The sequence below is a fragment of the Centrocercus urophasianus genome, unplaced genomic scaffold (assembly GCF_019232065.1).
Source record: "Centrocercus urophasianus isolate 14NV4802_14NV808 unplaced genomic scaffold, USGS_Curo_1.0 seq_2, whole genome shotgun sequence".
In the NCBI taxonomy this organism is placed as follows: domain Eukaryota; kingdom Metazoa; phylum Chordata; class Aves; order Galliformes; family Phasianidae; genus Centrocercus; species Centrocercus urophasianus.
Window position 1 is genome coordinate 13,078,419 of NW_024884755.1, and position 14,595 is coordinate 13,093,013.

General features: G+C 45.8%; 1 protein-coding gene across 2 annotated transcripts in view; it reads left to right on the forward strand.

Moving 5' to 3' along the window:
• Positions 1–928: 928 nt before the first annotated feature.
• Positions 929–14,595, forward strand: part of GAN (gigaxonin) — a 36,588-nt gene continuing 22,921 nt past the window's right edge. The window contains exons 1-4 of one of the 2 annotated variants that reach the window (XM_042821281.1): positions 929–1,095; positions 11,834–11,948; positions 12,796–13,146; positions 13,977–14,194. In XM_042821281.1, the coding sequence (XP_042677215.1) occupies positions 929–1,095; positions 11,834–11,948; positions 12,796–13,146; positions 13,977–14,194 (851 nt within the window). Of the gene's footprint in view, positions 1,096–10,418; positions 10,453–11,833; positions 11,949–12,795; positions 13,147–13,976; positions 14,195–14,595 lie in introns of those variants that run through there. The other variant, XM_042821282.1, reaches the window with a different exon arrangement.

Below are 14,595 nucleotides of genomic sequence, written 5' to 3' on the forward strand. Positions count from 1 at the left end.
ACCATGAATGAGATCCTGAGGGTCATAAGGGCTGGATTTTTGCACCAGTTCCAGTCTTAAGCTAGCCCCTAAAACTACTGGGATTCCTGTAATGGCAGAAAAAGAACCCACACTCAGTGGCTGCAAATAAAAATAGTAAAGAGAGATTGCTCCCTCAAAGGGAAAGAACAGCTGAGCGAAAGCTGAGCAGAGCAGGATGGACACAACTCGTCACTTCAAAGATGCTGCAAGCAGCCCTCTAGGAGGCACAGGTTTGGTGCATTGTTGTTTTTTATTAGTGAGTTTCATGAAATGAAATGAATAACAAAATATAACCATTAATTTGTTCTCTGGAAGTGGGTATTATCTGTTACGCCTTGTCCCAGTGCCCCACATACACAGCAGGAGGAAGAGCTAAAACCAGTAACACAGCTGTGTTTTCCACCCTTACAGCCCATGCAGGAGGCACAGAAACAAACCCGTGTTTGTCTTTTCAAATAACCAGGCCACTCAATGACAGCTTTTGCAATAATTCAAACCACTGCTCCCTCGGGTGTGCAATTACCCAACAATGAGCAAAATACACCTTCCACCAGCAGCCCGAGAGCTCTCCTTGCTCAGTGCTGCGGAGACGTGCGTGAAGCCCTCCTGCATCCTGCCGGTCTGGTTCGAAGCAGAGACATCTGACATTCCGGATAATTACACCCAAGCCAGAAGTGACCTCCTCACGTTCTAACAGCGCCGCCAGCCCTCCTGCATCGCCGCTCCGCTCCGTGCGGGGGCGCTGCCGGGGCAGGGGCGCGTCGCTCCGCCGCCGCCGCTCCCGCCCAGATGGGCGGCGCGGGTTGATGACGTCAGCCATGGTGCGAGGCACCGATTGAGGCGGCCGGCGCGGCGCGGCTCGGCACAGCGCGAGGTGTTTGCGGGCGGCGGGGCCCGGCCGGGCAGCATGTCGGGACCGAGCGCCGTGTCGGATCCCCAGCACCCGGCGCGGCTGCTGCGGGCCCTCAGCTCCTTCCGAGAGGAGAGCCGCTTCTGCGACGCGCACCTGGTGCTGGAAGGCGAGGAGATCCCGGTGCAGAAGAACATCCTGGCGGCCGCCAGTCCCTACATCAGGTGCGGCGGTGCCGGGCCGTCCCGGGGCGGTTATGTAACGGGGAGCGCGGACTGCGGGCCGCCGCTCTGCCTGCCGGCCGCTGCGCATCGGGGCTTGGGCAGCGCCGGCCAGCGCGGCTCCGGGCTGCTGCGGCCGGGCCTGTTGGGACGCTGGGTGCGGAACGTCGTGCCTGCCCGCCCGCCCGCCTGCACGCTGGGTTGGCGCAGAGCGCGGGCCGGGCGCTGCCTGCTTGCTGCTGCCACATCGCGGAGCGCTCCGCGGCTCTTTCTGTACGCTTTTGGGGCGGCGCGGTGTTTTGTGGTACACCCTCAACGTTTTCAAGCGTGAAAACAAAGTAAAAACAAACGGAGTGTGAAGTTGGTGATTAACTTCTAAATGGATGTTGGTCCAAAGGAGCACTTCTCCCTGCCCGTAGCCATGAGCAAGCATGGCTGAGGCCGGGAGTAGGGTGCTATAAAACTCACCGAGATGGAAGAGCAGGAAAAAGAACCCTCAGAACGGACACTGAGGTGCTTCAGTACTCAGAGTCAGCTGTGGAAAGCTGCTTTGAAAGGCAAGCCGAAGGCATGAAGTAAGGGTGAGCAGTCAATGAAATGTTCTTCAAATGCCTGAATCCTTTTTTGGTTGTTGTTTGTCATTTTGTAGATGACCCAATGCCAGATCCAAAATCAAGACTGGAAGGCTTGCTGTAAGTGGGAGATGCTGTCATTCTGTTGCAGCAGCAGTATAGGCATACACAGAATGTGTGACTTTTGGTTGCACAACCTCTGTAGTTCAAGGATACTATAAACTACTCTATAGAAGGGCACCTTTTCACAGATGTTCATTTCAATGTATTGCATTTTGTTCTTGATCTCTGAAAAACCTGCTGGGAAACACAAGTTAGGTGTCCTGGAGTTAGACAGAGCTGCACTGGCTCCAACAAAACCTGCACTCCTTGGAGTTGTGGGTATTTTTGTAACTCGGGATTGCTCAGGCTCATATCCAAGAAGGAACTCATTAGCTATGTGGAAAGTAGGTTACCTGCATTAGTACATAAATATGATGTAGTGTTGGTCCCTTTGTTTCTTTTGGTTGTTGTTTTTTTTTTTTTGAGCTTACTCATCTTTTCTCCTTGGGCTTACAAGATGTGACAATACATGTACCCAATTCTGCAGCACATTAAGAAACATGTTTGCCTTACCTGCCTTTGCAAAACCACATTTTTACCTGTGATGCTTGTCTCTTCTCATCACTGTAGGATCCCTTTCTTACTCCAGCTGTCCTTTATTTTGGGTGGAATGGGTCAGGTAGGGCACCAGTACTGGAGAACTGTGGTTCCAGCTGAAATGAACATCTCAGTGGCTTTGGTGATAAAATGCAGCTCTAGCTGTACCCAAACTTCTGCAAGTCCTATTTATTCTGAGTGTTTTCAGAATGATTGATTTATGTTTCTATATAAAGAGTTACCAGGAGACGCAGGAATTCAGTGTCATGTTATTTTAAAGCTAGCTTATTCCAAAGCATGCTATGTTACCAGAGTCTGAAAGTCCAACTGCCAATTGATTTGAGTTACATTTATTCCAATATGTAGCTCCAAAAATCCAATAACTAATTTCAGAAGAACATTTGGAAGAAAAATGAGTGGATATGTGGAACGTAGCAGTGGAAGTATTAGCTGGCATTGCCTTTCCTGGCTCTGTCATTATATACTGTGGCTGTGGACAAGTTCAGAAACTTCGTATGGTTTGCATGAATGCTGAATTTAGGGTGTGAGCAGGAAAATAAGTAGGCATGGATGTTCTGAGGGGGTGGTTGGGTGTGAGCACAGTACTGTGTGCTGAAGGATTTGTGTAGCCACAGAGAGAGGAGCGTTACCTGTTTTTGAGTTTTGCATGGAAGTTATTTGGCTGAGTGGTTATGAGTAGGACATTTATAAATTGCAGTGATGTGGTTTTCCCTGTTGTTACTTGGCAGCTTGAGTATCCATGCAGCTCAGAAATGGCAGCTGGGAAGAGGCAGAAAGACATGAAGACAAAGCAGAGACACACGGCAGTTCTGCTGATGCTGTGGACCCTATCTGCCTTTGTTCATTTGCTGGCTTCTGCAGGGGCAGGAAAAAGCACCAGCTTCAAGGGTGAGCTGTCAGCCCTTGGGCCAGTAAGACTGTGTTTGTGTGGTAGCTTGAGGTCTTGCCGCAGCTGCTCAATACCAGGCTGCTCATAGTCCTCTTATGGGCAGCAGGGCCTTGGGTGGCTGTGTGAATTCCTACAGGATGGACGTATTTGTGCAGCTTTATTTCATCCCTTAGCCTGCCCCAGAGCGAATCTTGACGTTTAAAAAGCAAACAAACAAACCAGAAGTCTTCCTGCATATTTCTAACATCTCGTGGTATGTTTCTGAGCCTGAGAAAAGGAGTGGTCCTAATGAGGAGTCCGCCATAGGGCAAAGCATGGTTTGGCTCATGGGCACTGCTCTGCTCCCCAGAGAGGTTTGGTTTGAGCCAGGTTAGCTCTTGGCTTTCTCTGCTGTAACAAATCAGCCACAGCTCTGCACTACTGCTTTTTTCTTCTGTGCTTTTGTCCTGACAATAGCTGTAACACGTTTTTCCCAAGATGGTTTCCTTTGGCTCAATTGGTTTGATTTGGGAACCCACAGTAAATTACTCCAGCATAAGAGTGCTTTTGACAGAATAAACTGCTTACACTAGCATGGTATAAGTTGTAGCATTCATCCAGAACCCTTTTATAGGATAGGTTTGGTTAAGTATTCCTGGTATCCTCAGCAGCAGGTTTCTCATCTGAGCAGGTCTGTCGCTGTCTGAGCAGTTTGAGGCCGGCTGAAACTTGCAGCTCTGGGCGCCTGGCAGCTCTGTCTGCTCCCCGTGTGTCAGGGCACACCGAGAGCAAGGGGGGTGTAGGAACTCAAGTTTGTGAATGAACTTCTCACTGTTACGTGGTGATTGTTCTGCTATCTCAATTAAGTGCTGTATTTAACAAATCAGGAATTTTTTGTTATCTCAGTGTGTCTCGTCTTTGGTTTTCACACATCTGTGTGAACAGATTGTAGATGGGTGTATGTACTCTGTGCTGTTCCTCAACATTTTTCTGACTCAATAACAGACCAGTAACCATACTTGTGTCTTTTGCCAGACAAGCGTAATATAGCCAAAATAAAAATGAAAGGTGAAGGTCTGGTACTTTACCTGTAGATCTGTTTTGATTGGAAATAACACGACAGCATTTGCACCTTCTGAGCTGTGCTGTTCAGCCTTCTGGCATGCCTAAAACATGCTCACAAGCCCACCTTGTGAGACCCTTCTGCAACTCCCAAACCTCCACAGACCGCAGTGGATCTGTGCTGTGTCCTCTGTCACCTGGCTCCTTTCCTCTCAGTGCCACCACTGGTCCATTGGAGTTACCAGGAGGCAGCCAGTAAGACTTTTTCCTTTGGAGAGCAGCACAAAGTGGGTTCCAGTGCCACTTGCTCCCGCTGCTTATTTCCTGATCCTTGTTTGGTTTTAACTGGCATTTATGGGGACTCTGTAGTGTTTTAGCACTGTTCAGGACTGAGACAACTAACAGCTGAAGCTGGGTGCTACTTTGGTGATGAGGGCTCTGTTTTCTTAAGCTGTGCTTTAGCTGAATTGCTCTCTGCTTCTTGCAGGTTGAAGGCATATGTCTGCCCATCCCTCCCCGTTTGTCTGCTCCCTGCTGCAGAATGCTGTTGTAGTAAGTGCTTCTACAAGCAGGAGTTTCAAGCCGTGCCGTAGCAAAGCTTTCTTAGGAGAGATTTGTTTCTGTCGGTCTCCCGGGGATTTCAGAGGCTGCCCTGACAGTGTGAACTCTTGCAGTAAGGAAGGAACAGACTGTGACAGGTTTTCCTCCCAGACTTTTAAGGCTGTTTTGCAAATTATGCAAGACTTCTTTCCAAATGATACTACAGTGTTACTGGTGATGCTTTAGTGATACCTCAGTTGTAGAGTCTCTGCAGCTCTGAGGAGCAGTGAATCAAAATTGTGGCTCATCCAGAAATTCTTTATCTGGCACAGCCCAGAAGTGTCTAAACGTGGATTGTGTTTGGGTAAGGAGTTGAGGGGCAGCAGCAGTATAGGTATATTAAGTGCTTATGGTTTAAAAAGGGCTATGCCGGGCTTGAGTGGGGAGTTACTAATTACATTCCTGCTCCAACAAGCCCCTAAACACAGCCTGGAGGGAGGAAGCAGTAAGGTTCCTGCCCAGCAAGGTACAGGCAGGCAATGCAGCCGGTTGTTGCTCCACGTCAGGCAAAGGGGGAGCATGAAATCAGACCATCTTGTTTACAGAGGAGATCTTGAGATGACCCTTTGTGGTCTCTGTATTGAAGAGGTGCAATTCAAGCACATGCTTGGTTTGAGGGAGGGGAGCAGAATGCAGCAGTTCAGGATGTCTGGGTCAGTTCCACTCTGCAGGTTGTGTGTCCACCTCTGTTAATTGTTGTTTGCCCAAAGTTTTGTTGTTAACAGGGCTTTTTGTATTAACCTTTCTTCTTTAAATTGTACTCTGTGTGGAACAGGGCTGTTCTGATGGTGCTGCTGCGCCCCAGGGAAAATCTAGACTGAGTTTGAACGCTTCGTTCATTGTGTTGTTTGCACTGATCTCAGTTACAAACAGAGAAGGAACTTCTTCCTCATGTGGGCTGACAGATAATGAAATGGGAAGTAACTAATGATCTCACAGAGTTTTTCTTTGCTCTGTGTAGACCTTTTATGTCACGTGTGTACAAATCTTCCCCTCTCGATCTGCTGCTGAGCACAATGCCACTTGTGTTTCCATGCTGAAGTCTCCCCTGTTCATCTCCCAACAGTTCCAAGCCAACAAACAAAATTGCTGCTGTGGACAGCTCTGAAACTACCAGCTGCCTATCAAGGAAATAGCTTTGTAATACCATGTAGTTGGTGGCATATGTCCTTAGGCATGTTGCTTTTACATCTCCTGAACAACTGTAAGCTGCCGACTGCGACTCTTGCTATTCGTTATGAATGTAGCCCTTTGACTTGCAGACTCTTGGCTCCTTGTGCTGGCGAAGTTTATACTTCACTTTCCTTTTTCCTCTTGGCTGTTTTTGCTTTTCATCGCAGCCTTGCAGACTGTGGTTTTCCAGCTTCTGGTGTTCTCCAGAGCTCCGCAAGAGTAAGAGGGTTAAAAAACCCACCTGAAAAAAATCAGGTTTTCTCAGCAGGCTCTTTGGTGTTTTTCCAGTAAGTTTGCAGTAAGTCGCGGTGTGTCTAGTTTATTAGAGATGTATTAGATGGTGTTACAGTTCATAAAGACTTTATTGGAAGTTTAGTGGTGTGAGTATGGTACTGTTCTCACTCCTACTTATTTAAAAAAAAATTAACACGTTTAAACACAGACTTAATTTAAAAGAAGACTTTTCAATTAAGGTACAATTCAGTTCTTGGTTTAAAGCTGTAGAAATGCCTTCCTTGCTCTTCCAAGGAAGACCTGGCTCCAGGCTGCTTCCTGTTTGGTAGAAACTCAGCTCTAGTGTTCAGCTGATGCTGAATGGAAGTCTCATGAGTCATCTGTTCAGTGGGTGGATGTGAACATGCTCTGGAGCGCCGAAATGGTGTGGATGTGACACTGAAGTTGCTGAGGAACAGCCTTGATGGAGCTGCATGGAACTAGCCTGCTGCCTGCTGAGGAACTGCAGTTCAATATTTCTTCCCACCTTTTAAAAGGAACAAATGACCTATCTGAAACAATTGGTACAGAAATACCACATTTCAGAGGTATTTCTTTTGCAGGAAGGTATGTGATAGTCATTTTTCCTTTGAGGAGGTGGCAGCCAGGCCTGTTCCCTTCAGCTACACGACCCGGTGAGGCCTGGCTCTACGTGGCTCCGGGGTGAGCCCTAAAGCCAGGAGTCCCTGCTTGGAGGCTGTTCTAGTCAGGTGTGTGTTCTGTCTGCTTAGTGCTAACCTTGTGTTTGTGCAGGACGTGCTGGCTGAGGGGAGGCTGCCAACTGAGATTGCAGCCTGGCTCTGGGCGAGCTCAGCATAGTCAGATGTTTGGGGTAAACAGGCAGTTCACTGGGGGAAGCCCACCAGCTGTGAACACACCCTGTGCTGCTGTTGAAGGAGTCGCTTCTTGTTTTGTTTCACTTTTCTCTTATAGAGGGAGGGGAAAAAAGCCTTAATCATAGAATCACCAAGGTTGGGAAAGACCTCCAACATCTCCTAGTCCGACCGTAAGTTAAGTTTTTGCCTGAATTTTTCTCTTTGTTGGAAAGTTGAGGTTATTCCTCTTTGCTCCCCTTTAAACCAAAGGAAGCAACTTGTGCGGATCTCTATGCTGAGCTGTTGGGTGGAATATTTTGCCTTGAGACCAGAAGTTGCAGTTACAGATGATTTTAAAAAGAAAGACCTAGTGAAGGCACAGCCAAAACGCACTGAGAGCTGGCACCCTTTTCAGGGTGTGGTGAAGACAGTCAGTCTTTTATGTGCACTGCTGAAGGCCAGGGTGCAACCTCCAGGAGAGCCTCTCATTTGATTGTAAAGTGCAGTGTTGGAGGAGGGCAGTGGGTGGAGTGAACTGCTGCATCATGTTGTTGTGTGTGACCTATTTAACGGTGTAATTATTAAAGTTCTTTGCATGCAGAAAGATCAGCCTGGCTGGAAGGAAAGTGTTGCAGATAGAACATTTCACGCAGAGGGTGGTGACGCACTGGAACAGGTTGCCCAGGGAGGTTGTGGATACCCCATGCCTGGAGGCATTCGAGGCCAGGCTCTGGGCGGCCTGGTCTGGTGATTGGCGACCCTGCACATAGCAGGGGGGTTGAAACCAGATGGTCTTTGAGGTCCTTTTCAACCCAGGCCATTCTATGATAGAAGGGCAGATGTGAGAAAGAATTGGCCAGTGTAACAGTGAAGTTAAGCAGGGGTTAGATTTAACCCAGTAAGCTTGTAGTGTGAAGACTCAGCCAGGGTAAGGAAGAGATAAAATGATTTTTTGCTGATGTTATGTTTGCACTGAAACCAGAATTTGAAAGTTTTTTTTTCTCTACTGATGAGGAGCAATGATGCACTTAACTTGGCATTTTTGGTGCTCTCTGGCATCCCATGGCCATCTCCTTCTGGCCTGGGGTGCAGCTTTGCCAGAAATTTTTGTTAGAGATACAGCTCCATTTGAAAATGCCTTCCTGTGAAGGTCACAGCACTAGTGCAGATAAGGGATGTGTCAGCACAAATGGATTTTATTGTGCCTTGATTTGGAAGGATAGCCTTCTTTCCTTAGTGCTGAGATAGAGTAGTGTCCATTGGCAGAGCCTGTGTGGCGTAGGCTGGCCCTTGTGGCTAATCTGGAGTTAATCACTAAATCAGTAATCTGGAAAGGCAGCTTCTTTCAAAAAGAAGAGCATTTCCCTCTTCCCTCCTGGGTTCACTTCTCACAGCTGTGTAAGCAGCTCTGCAGAGCTGCACTGTTAGCAGTGTGGTGATGTCCAAGTAGGCAAAAGTTTTGTTGTGTTTTAACCTCTGCAGAGCACCAAAACCAAAGCAACTAGCTTTGTTTCCCAGTTTCTGATTGTTCTTCACTACAGATATTTTAAATCTACTCAAGTAACTGCAACCTGAAGCGTTCTCTTTGGAGGCTGCATTGCTCTCATTTACCTTGCTGGTGCTATTGCTCACTTCTCAAGAAGAGATGTTGGGGTGTTTTTCCTTGCTGTGCATTATGCGGTGACATCTGAGATGACTCATTAGGACTGTGCTCCTTAAGTGACGTGGAAGAGCAGATTCTAAATTTGTCTGTGACAGCCACACAACATCAAGCACAGCACAGTAGTGCTTGTTTGCATGCATGGAGTCAAACTGTTCAAAACTGAATTAGGTGAGAAAATAAGGTTAAGAAATTCCATTGCTTTGTTTTCCCCTAGCTCTGTGTGCATCTGGGCTGTGCTCTGTGCCGTGAGGTTTTATTTCCTTCCAAATCTGGATGGTCTGGTCTTTCATCTGAGATGAGGAAGACCGAGGCAGCTATTTATGCAATGGTTTGGCAAATTAGAGTGCTTTTAAAGTCATCAGAAACGTTGTCCTTAGTAGGAAGCTCTCACATGCAGAAGCATCAGAAGCAGCCGTAGTGCGTCGCTGTTCGTTGTTGGATTCCAGATTTCATCCATGCAGATCATAGGAAGAATGAATCACTGTGGAAAAGAGCATGCTGGCAGGGAAAGCAAACATCCTTCCTGGCATATTCACAGACTGGAAACCTTTGTTCAAGCGTGGTTTGGAAGCTTTCTTCTAGATTGAAGTTTAATGGAGAAAACCGGGGTTATGTGTTGCTCGTGCTGCTGTCTGCTCTCTACCTGAGCTGGGAACAAACGTGTTTGGAAACTTCCCAGTTCTGAGAGCTGGATGTGCTGTGACCAGGATACCTGAGCTCTCTTTTTGCTGATGAGGAGTGGATGCAGGTGGTGCAAGAGGAGGCATGTCCCCGTTCCTTCCTCTTACATACCCTGTTAATTTCTCCTCTCCCAGATTTCTCTGAACTGCTACACTCAGTTTTCTATCTTAGCCTTTTCCAGCCCTAAGCCCCGCTATCCCATCCAGCTGCTGTTTGGGAGTGGTTCTTGTGTCATGGCTCAGATACCTTTGTGCCAAAACGGAGAGCCTCATAGTTCATTAGCTAGCAAATTAAGGCTCTGAGACAGATGGATAACTGCTCCTATCATCTGAGAAACAGCAAAGCGTCGTCTGAAGCTGAGTGGGCCGCAGTTGCATACTGTGAGTGTTTGTCTGCACACAAGAGTCTGTAACTGTGCAGACTTCTCCATGTGCTCTCAAGTTTATTTTCTCTGCTCTGTTTGTTTTGGGCATCTGCAATTGGTTTGTTACTTTTCAGGTTAACAACTGTTGTACCCTGAAGGAGTACACAGGAAATAGAACACAGAGCCTGATAAGACCCCAAAGCTGTGGGCAGTGCTTCCTTGTTACTAGGAGGTGTCAGTGTAAAGTCCGTGCAAGGAGGTGATTTAGCTTGGGTGTGGGCTGGTGATGCTGAGATGAAAGTTAGTGATAAGCAGTGCTAGTCCTTTCCCTAATCTCCCCATTAGTGCTGCCATGTAATGTGTTTATTATATGCTTGCACTCAGTTTAAAACCCACACTGCATTGGCTGCCCTGGTTTGGTGTGGTTCCGTAGCTGCTGCACATAGGTGCTTGGTGTGGAATGGATCCCATCTGGCTGCTGTTCCTGGGAAGAAGCCAGATACTGCAAATGTAGATCTGTTTGGTGTTACTGAACAAAAATGCCATTTTGTCCCAGGAAATAAGGAATAGCTTTCATTATCAAGCAAGAAACCCTGAACTCAAGTGTAACCAACATACATAAAATTGAGGTAATTTGGATAGACTTGAAAAATCTGTGTGTAGAAACCTAACCCTGGAATTGGGAATGGATGTTGGTGTGTGTGCATATGCTCTTTCCTTCATTTGGAGCTTGTAGGTGTGGGAAATGCCTGTTTCCCATGGGCAGGAAGGGGTGGGTTGGGAGACAAGTTGCACGAAATTGCTTGAGCCCTACATTTGCTATGGAAGTTTTTAGCTGGCAGTTCACAGATCAGTGTCTGTTCTTTCAACATGATTGGGAGTCATGTGGGCCATTTACAGAAGGTGTTTAATTTTCCTAATCTCATTCCAGGAGTTAGGAAATAAGCAATTTGCTCATCCAAATGATGTTGTTGTTCTGTTGCTTGTGCAAGGTGCTACACAAACACAGAGCAAAGCAGCTCAGTGTCAGTGCTGTTGCAGTGATGTGCATGAATTGGAGCAGTTATTTCTGACAGAGTTTTGCTCACAGCTTGGAAGAGCAATGTGAAAACAAGGCAGCAGATATGGTGGAGGGCTGAAATTGCCATCTTTATTTGTACTTCAGAATAACTATTCATAACTATTTATAACTCAGATTTTATTTGATGTGAGTTGCATGTTTTGAGATGATTAATTCTGAGTGTAAGTGAAGCAGCATCTAGCCCTTAACTAGGTCGTATCTGCTTCATGTGAGTGTGGATAACAGAAGACAGTGACAGTGTGAGGTGTTTTTCAGTTCTCTGTTCTATTCAAAAGCACATCCAAACTTCCTGGGATTTTTGAAGAGACTGCTCACCAGTAATGTGTCTGCTGACATAGATGAATATTTACAGCTTGACTGAGCAGAACATGGTCTGTTTCCTGGAACTGTGAGCACACAGTGCAGCTGAAAGCCAGTCGTAACGTTGATCTGATAACATCATAAACCAGACAGAATGGTCCTGTTGTGCTGCCAGTGTACATTTGGTCACCTGTGCTCATTCCAGTGTGGGGTTTTTTTTTGGGGGGGGGGGAAGCAACGGGGGCTGTTGGTTAGTTTGTTTCACCTTTACCAAAGCAGATTCTTTTTTCATCTGTCAGCAGAATTGCCCTTCTGTTTGAAGCTTTGAGTGATGCTTGTGGATGCTTGGGATGAGTGAGCCAGGAGAAAATTGCTTTGGCTCTCCAATGCCATAAGTAGTTTCCAAGGCTAGCCTGCTTGTTCTGTCTGCACATATGATAAGCAGTACCAGAGAGCATGCGTATAGTCTCTTCTTGCCAATTTTCAGATTATGTTGTAAGGTTTTACCATTTCTGTTTCAGCAAATGTAATTTGCAGCTTGCCTGCTGTCATTTTTCTTTAGAAAGAAATGCTGTGCCCAGCTCATGAGTGCTTCTTATTTATTGGTTCATCTTCCCTTCTTCTCTTAGGACGAAGTTGAATTATAATCCTCCAAAGGATGATGGCTCAACATACAAGATTGAACTTGAAGGGATATCTGTTGATATCATGAAAGAGATACTAGATTACATCTTCAGTGGACAGGTATGGTATTAAAAAGAACTAGGTGGAAATTGGATTGCTTGACAAAATAATCTGGGTCTTAACAGTACTATACTGAAAGACAAATCCATCAGGAGGCACACTTTAAAGATTAATGATGAAGCAACTGCAGAGTGGTACATCTCACATAGGCTCTGCCCATGAAATAGAGGCAGCAAGTTCTGCAAGGAGTTCTTTCTTGTCGCACCATGGAGGAGGACTCTGAAAAATTCCATTTTGAGTACTTGTTTTTGTTTAGTAACTTGTGCTTGTTCACTGTTTAGTAACCTGCTTTAAAACAGACCACTACCAGAAAAGAAAACTGGATTGACAGCAATGGAGGCTGAGACACATCACTGACCCCATGTATTGAAGTACTGCAGGCATTCTCACGTCTGGTTCTCCTGCCATGTGCCCGTTGTGTCTTTATTCCAGTAGCCTTAGCAGGAATCAATGTGTGCAGTTCATTCAGAACCAGAGTTACTGCTGAACTGCTTAAGCTTTAGGCAAAAGCAAAGAAGCAGATATACCTTGAGATTCTTTTCTGGACATTCACTTTTTTAAAGACTATTAATTTATTGCAGAAAAATTCATTACAGGTTCTCAGATGAGAGTAGCAATTTCATAGTTCCCTGGGGTGCAAAATCCTGCAGTGACACCTTCTGTCAATCCAATCCCTTCCCATTCCTTGATTAATTTATATATGTGTAGTAGTCATGTTGATTTCTCATAACTTTTGCAATGCTGTTAATATTCCATTTCCCAGCCACTGAGAATGACTGTAGTGAATATGGACATGTCATGGAGCAAATGGGTGATAGTAGCATAACTTCTAAATTAATTCTTGCAGATCAGGCTAAATGAAGAAACTATCCAAGATGTGGTACAGGCAGCTGATCTCCTGCTGCTTACAGACTTAAAAACTCTCTGCTGTGAGTTTTTAGAAGGTTGCATAGCTGCTGAGAACTGTATTGGTATTCGGGACTTTGCACTGCACTATTGTTTGCATCATGTTCACTACCTTGCCTCAGAGTATCTGGAAACTCATTTTCGAGATGTCAGCAGCACAGAGGAATTCTTGGAACTGACTCCTCAAAAACTGAAAGAAGTGCTGTCGATGGAAAAGCTCAATGTTGGAAATGAAAGATACGTCTTTGAAGCAGTGATTAGGTGGATTTCTCACGATTCAGAATCGAGAAAGGTGAGGATACTAAAAGGTTTATTTTTTGCATGTGACTTCAATCAGTATGCTTATTCTAATGGGTGGGAACTTCAGGTAGCATCGTAGAGTCATTAAGGTTGGAAAAAAACTCGTGTGATCATTGAGTTCAGCCATCATGTAACACTACCAAGTCTACCACTTCAACCATGCCCCCCAGTTTGATGTCCACGTGACCCTGAAATACCTCCAGGGCTGGGGATGCCACCACCTCCTGGGGCAGCCCGCTCCAATGCCTAACAACTCCTTTCATAAGAAATTCCCCCTAACATCCAATCTAAACCTCCCTTTGCACAACCTCAGGTAGTTTCCTCATGTCCTGTCGCTTGACTCCTCTGCTGCAACCTCCTTTCAGGTAGAGCAATGAGTTCTCCCTTCAGCCTCCTCTTCTCAATACTAAATCCCTGCTCTCTCAGCTGCTCCTTGTAGGTCTTGTTTTCCAGGAATGTTATTTTGAGGGCTGATCTGATTTTTATAGAGTTGAATTTTGCCAGAAATGCAGACTGTGTGATTGTAGTAAAAACATGAAAGAAAGCTGTGCTGATGATATATTATTTCCTGTCTTTATTATTTAATAGGCATTAAGAAGAGAAACCCTTTGACACTTAATGATATAGTGTTGATCTCAGAGAGAGAAAGCAAGTAGCACATTTCTAGTGAGACTTCAAAGAATTCTTAGTAACATTGCAGTAGATCTTGTTACTACTTCCAAATATCAGAAATGCTCTTTAAAGTTTTTGTTAATCTGTGTGTGAATGCCTTAGTGTCATTCCAAGGAGTGTTGGGAATGTTGAGTTGGTCTCTTTCTGTAGGTTCACATGAAGGATGTCATGTCAGCAGTGTGGGTCTCAGGCTTGGATGCGGCGTATTTACGTGAGCAGATGATGAGCGAACCACTGGTACGGGAGATTGTGAAAGAATGCAACAACATCCCACTCACACCACCTCAGCAGGGAGAGGCCATGCTGGCCTCCTTCAAGCCCCGTGGCTACTCAGAGTGCATCGTGACTGTCGGTGGGGAAGAAAGAGTGTAAGTATTGAGTGGCACTGCAGGTTGGTACGAGTGGTCAAATAGAAGCATCTAGGTGGAGCATCTAGGTCTGAGAATGCAGCGTGGAGTCAGTATTTGCACCTCAGTGTGCTTGTTACCCTATCATTTGAACTTGGTTTGGAGTTGGTCAGCCACACCTGAGATATTTTTTGAGTGGTTCAGCAGTGAGTAGTTGTTGTGTGATAATCCTCTGACTTGGAGTAGGATGTGGTGTTTGTTTGGTATCAGTATGTGCTGGCTGCTTTGTTGGTGTTTTTTATTTTGTTTCTTACTCAATAGATTGTACTCAAAACAAGCGCAGAACTTTGGAGAAACACTTTTCTAATCATCTTAAAAAGCATCTATAGTAACCTGAAAGATAATGAGCATATACTTTAACT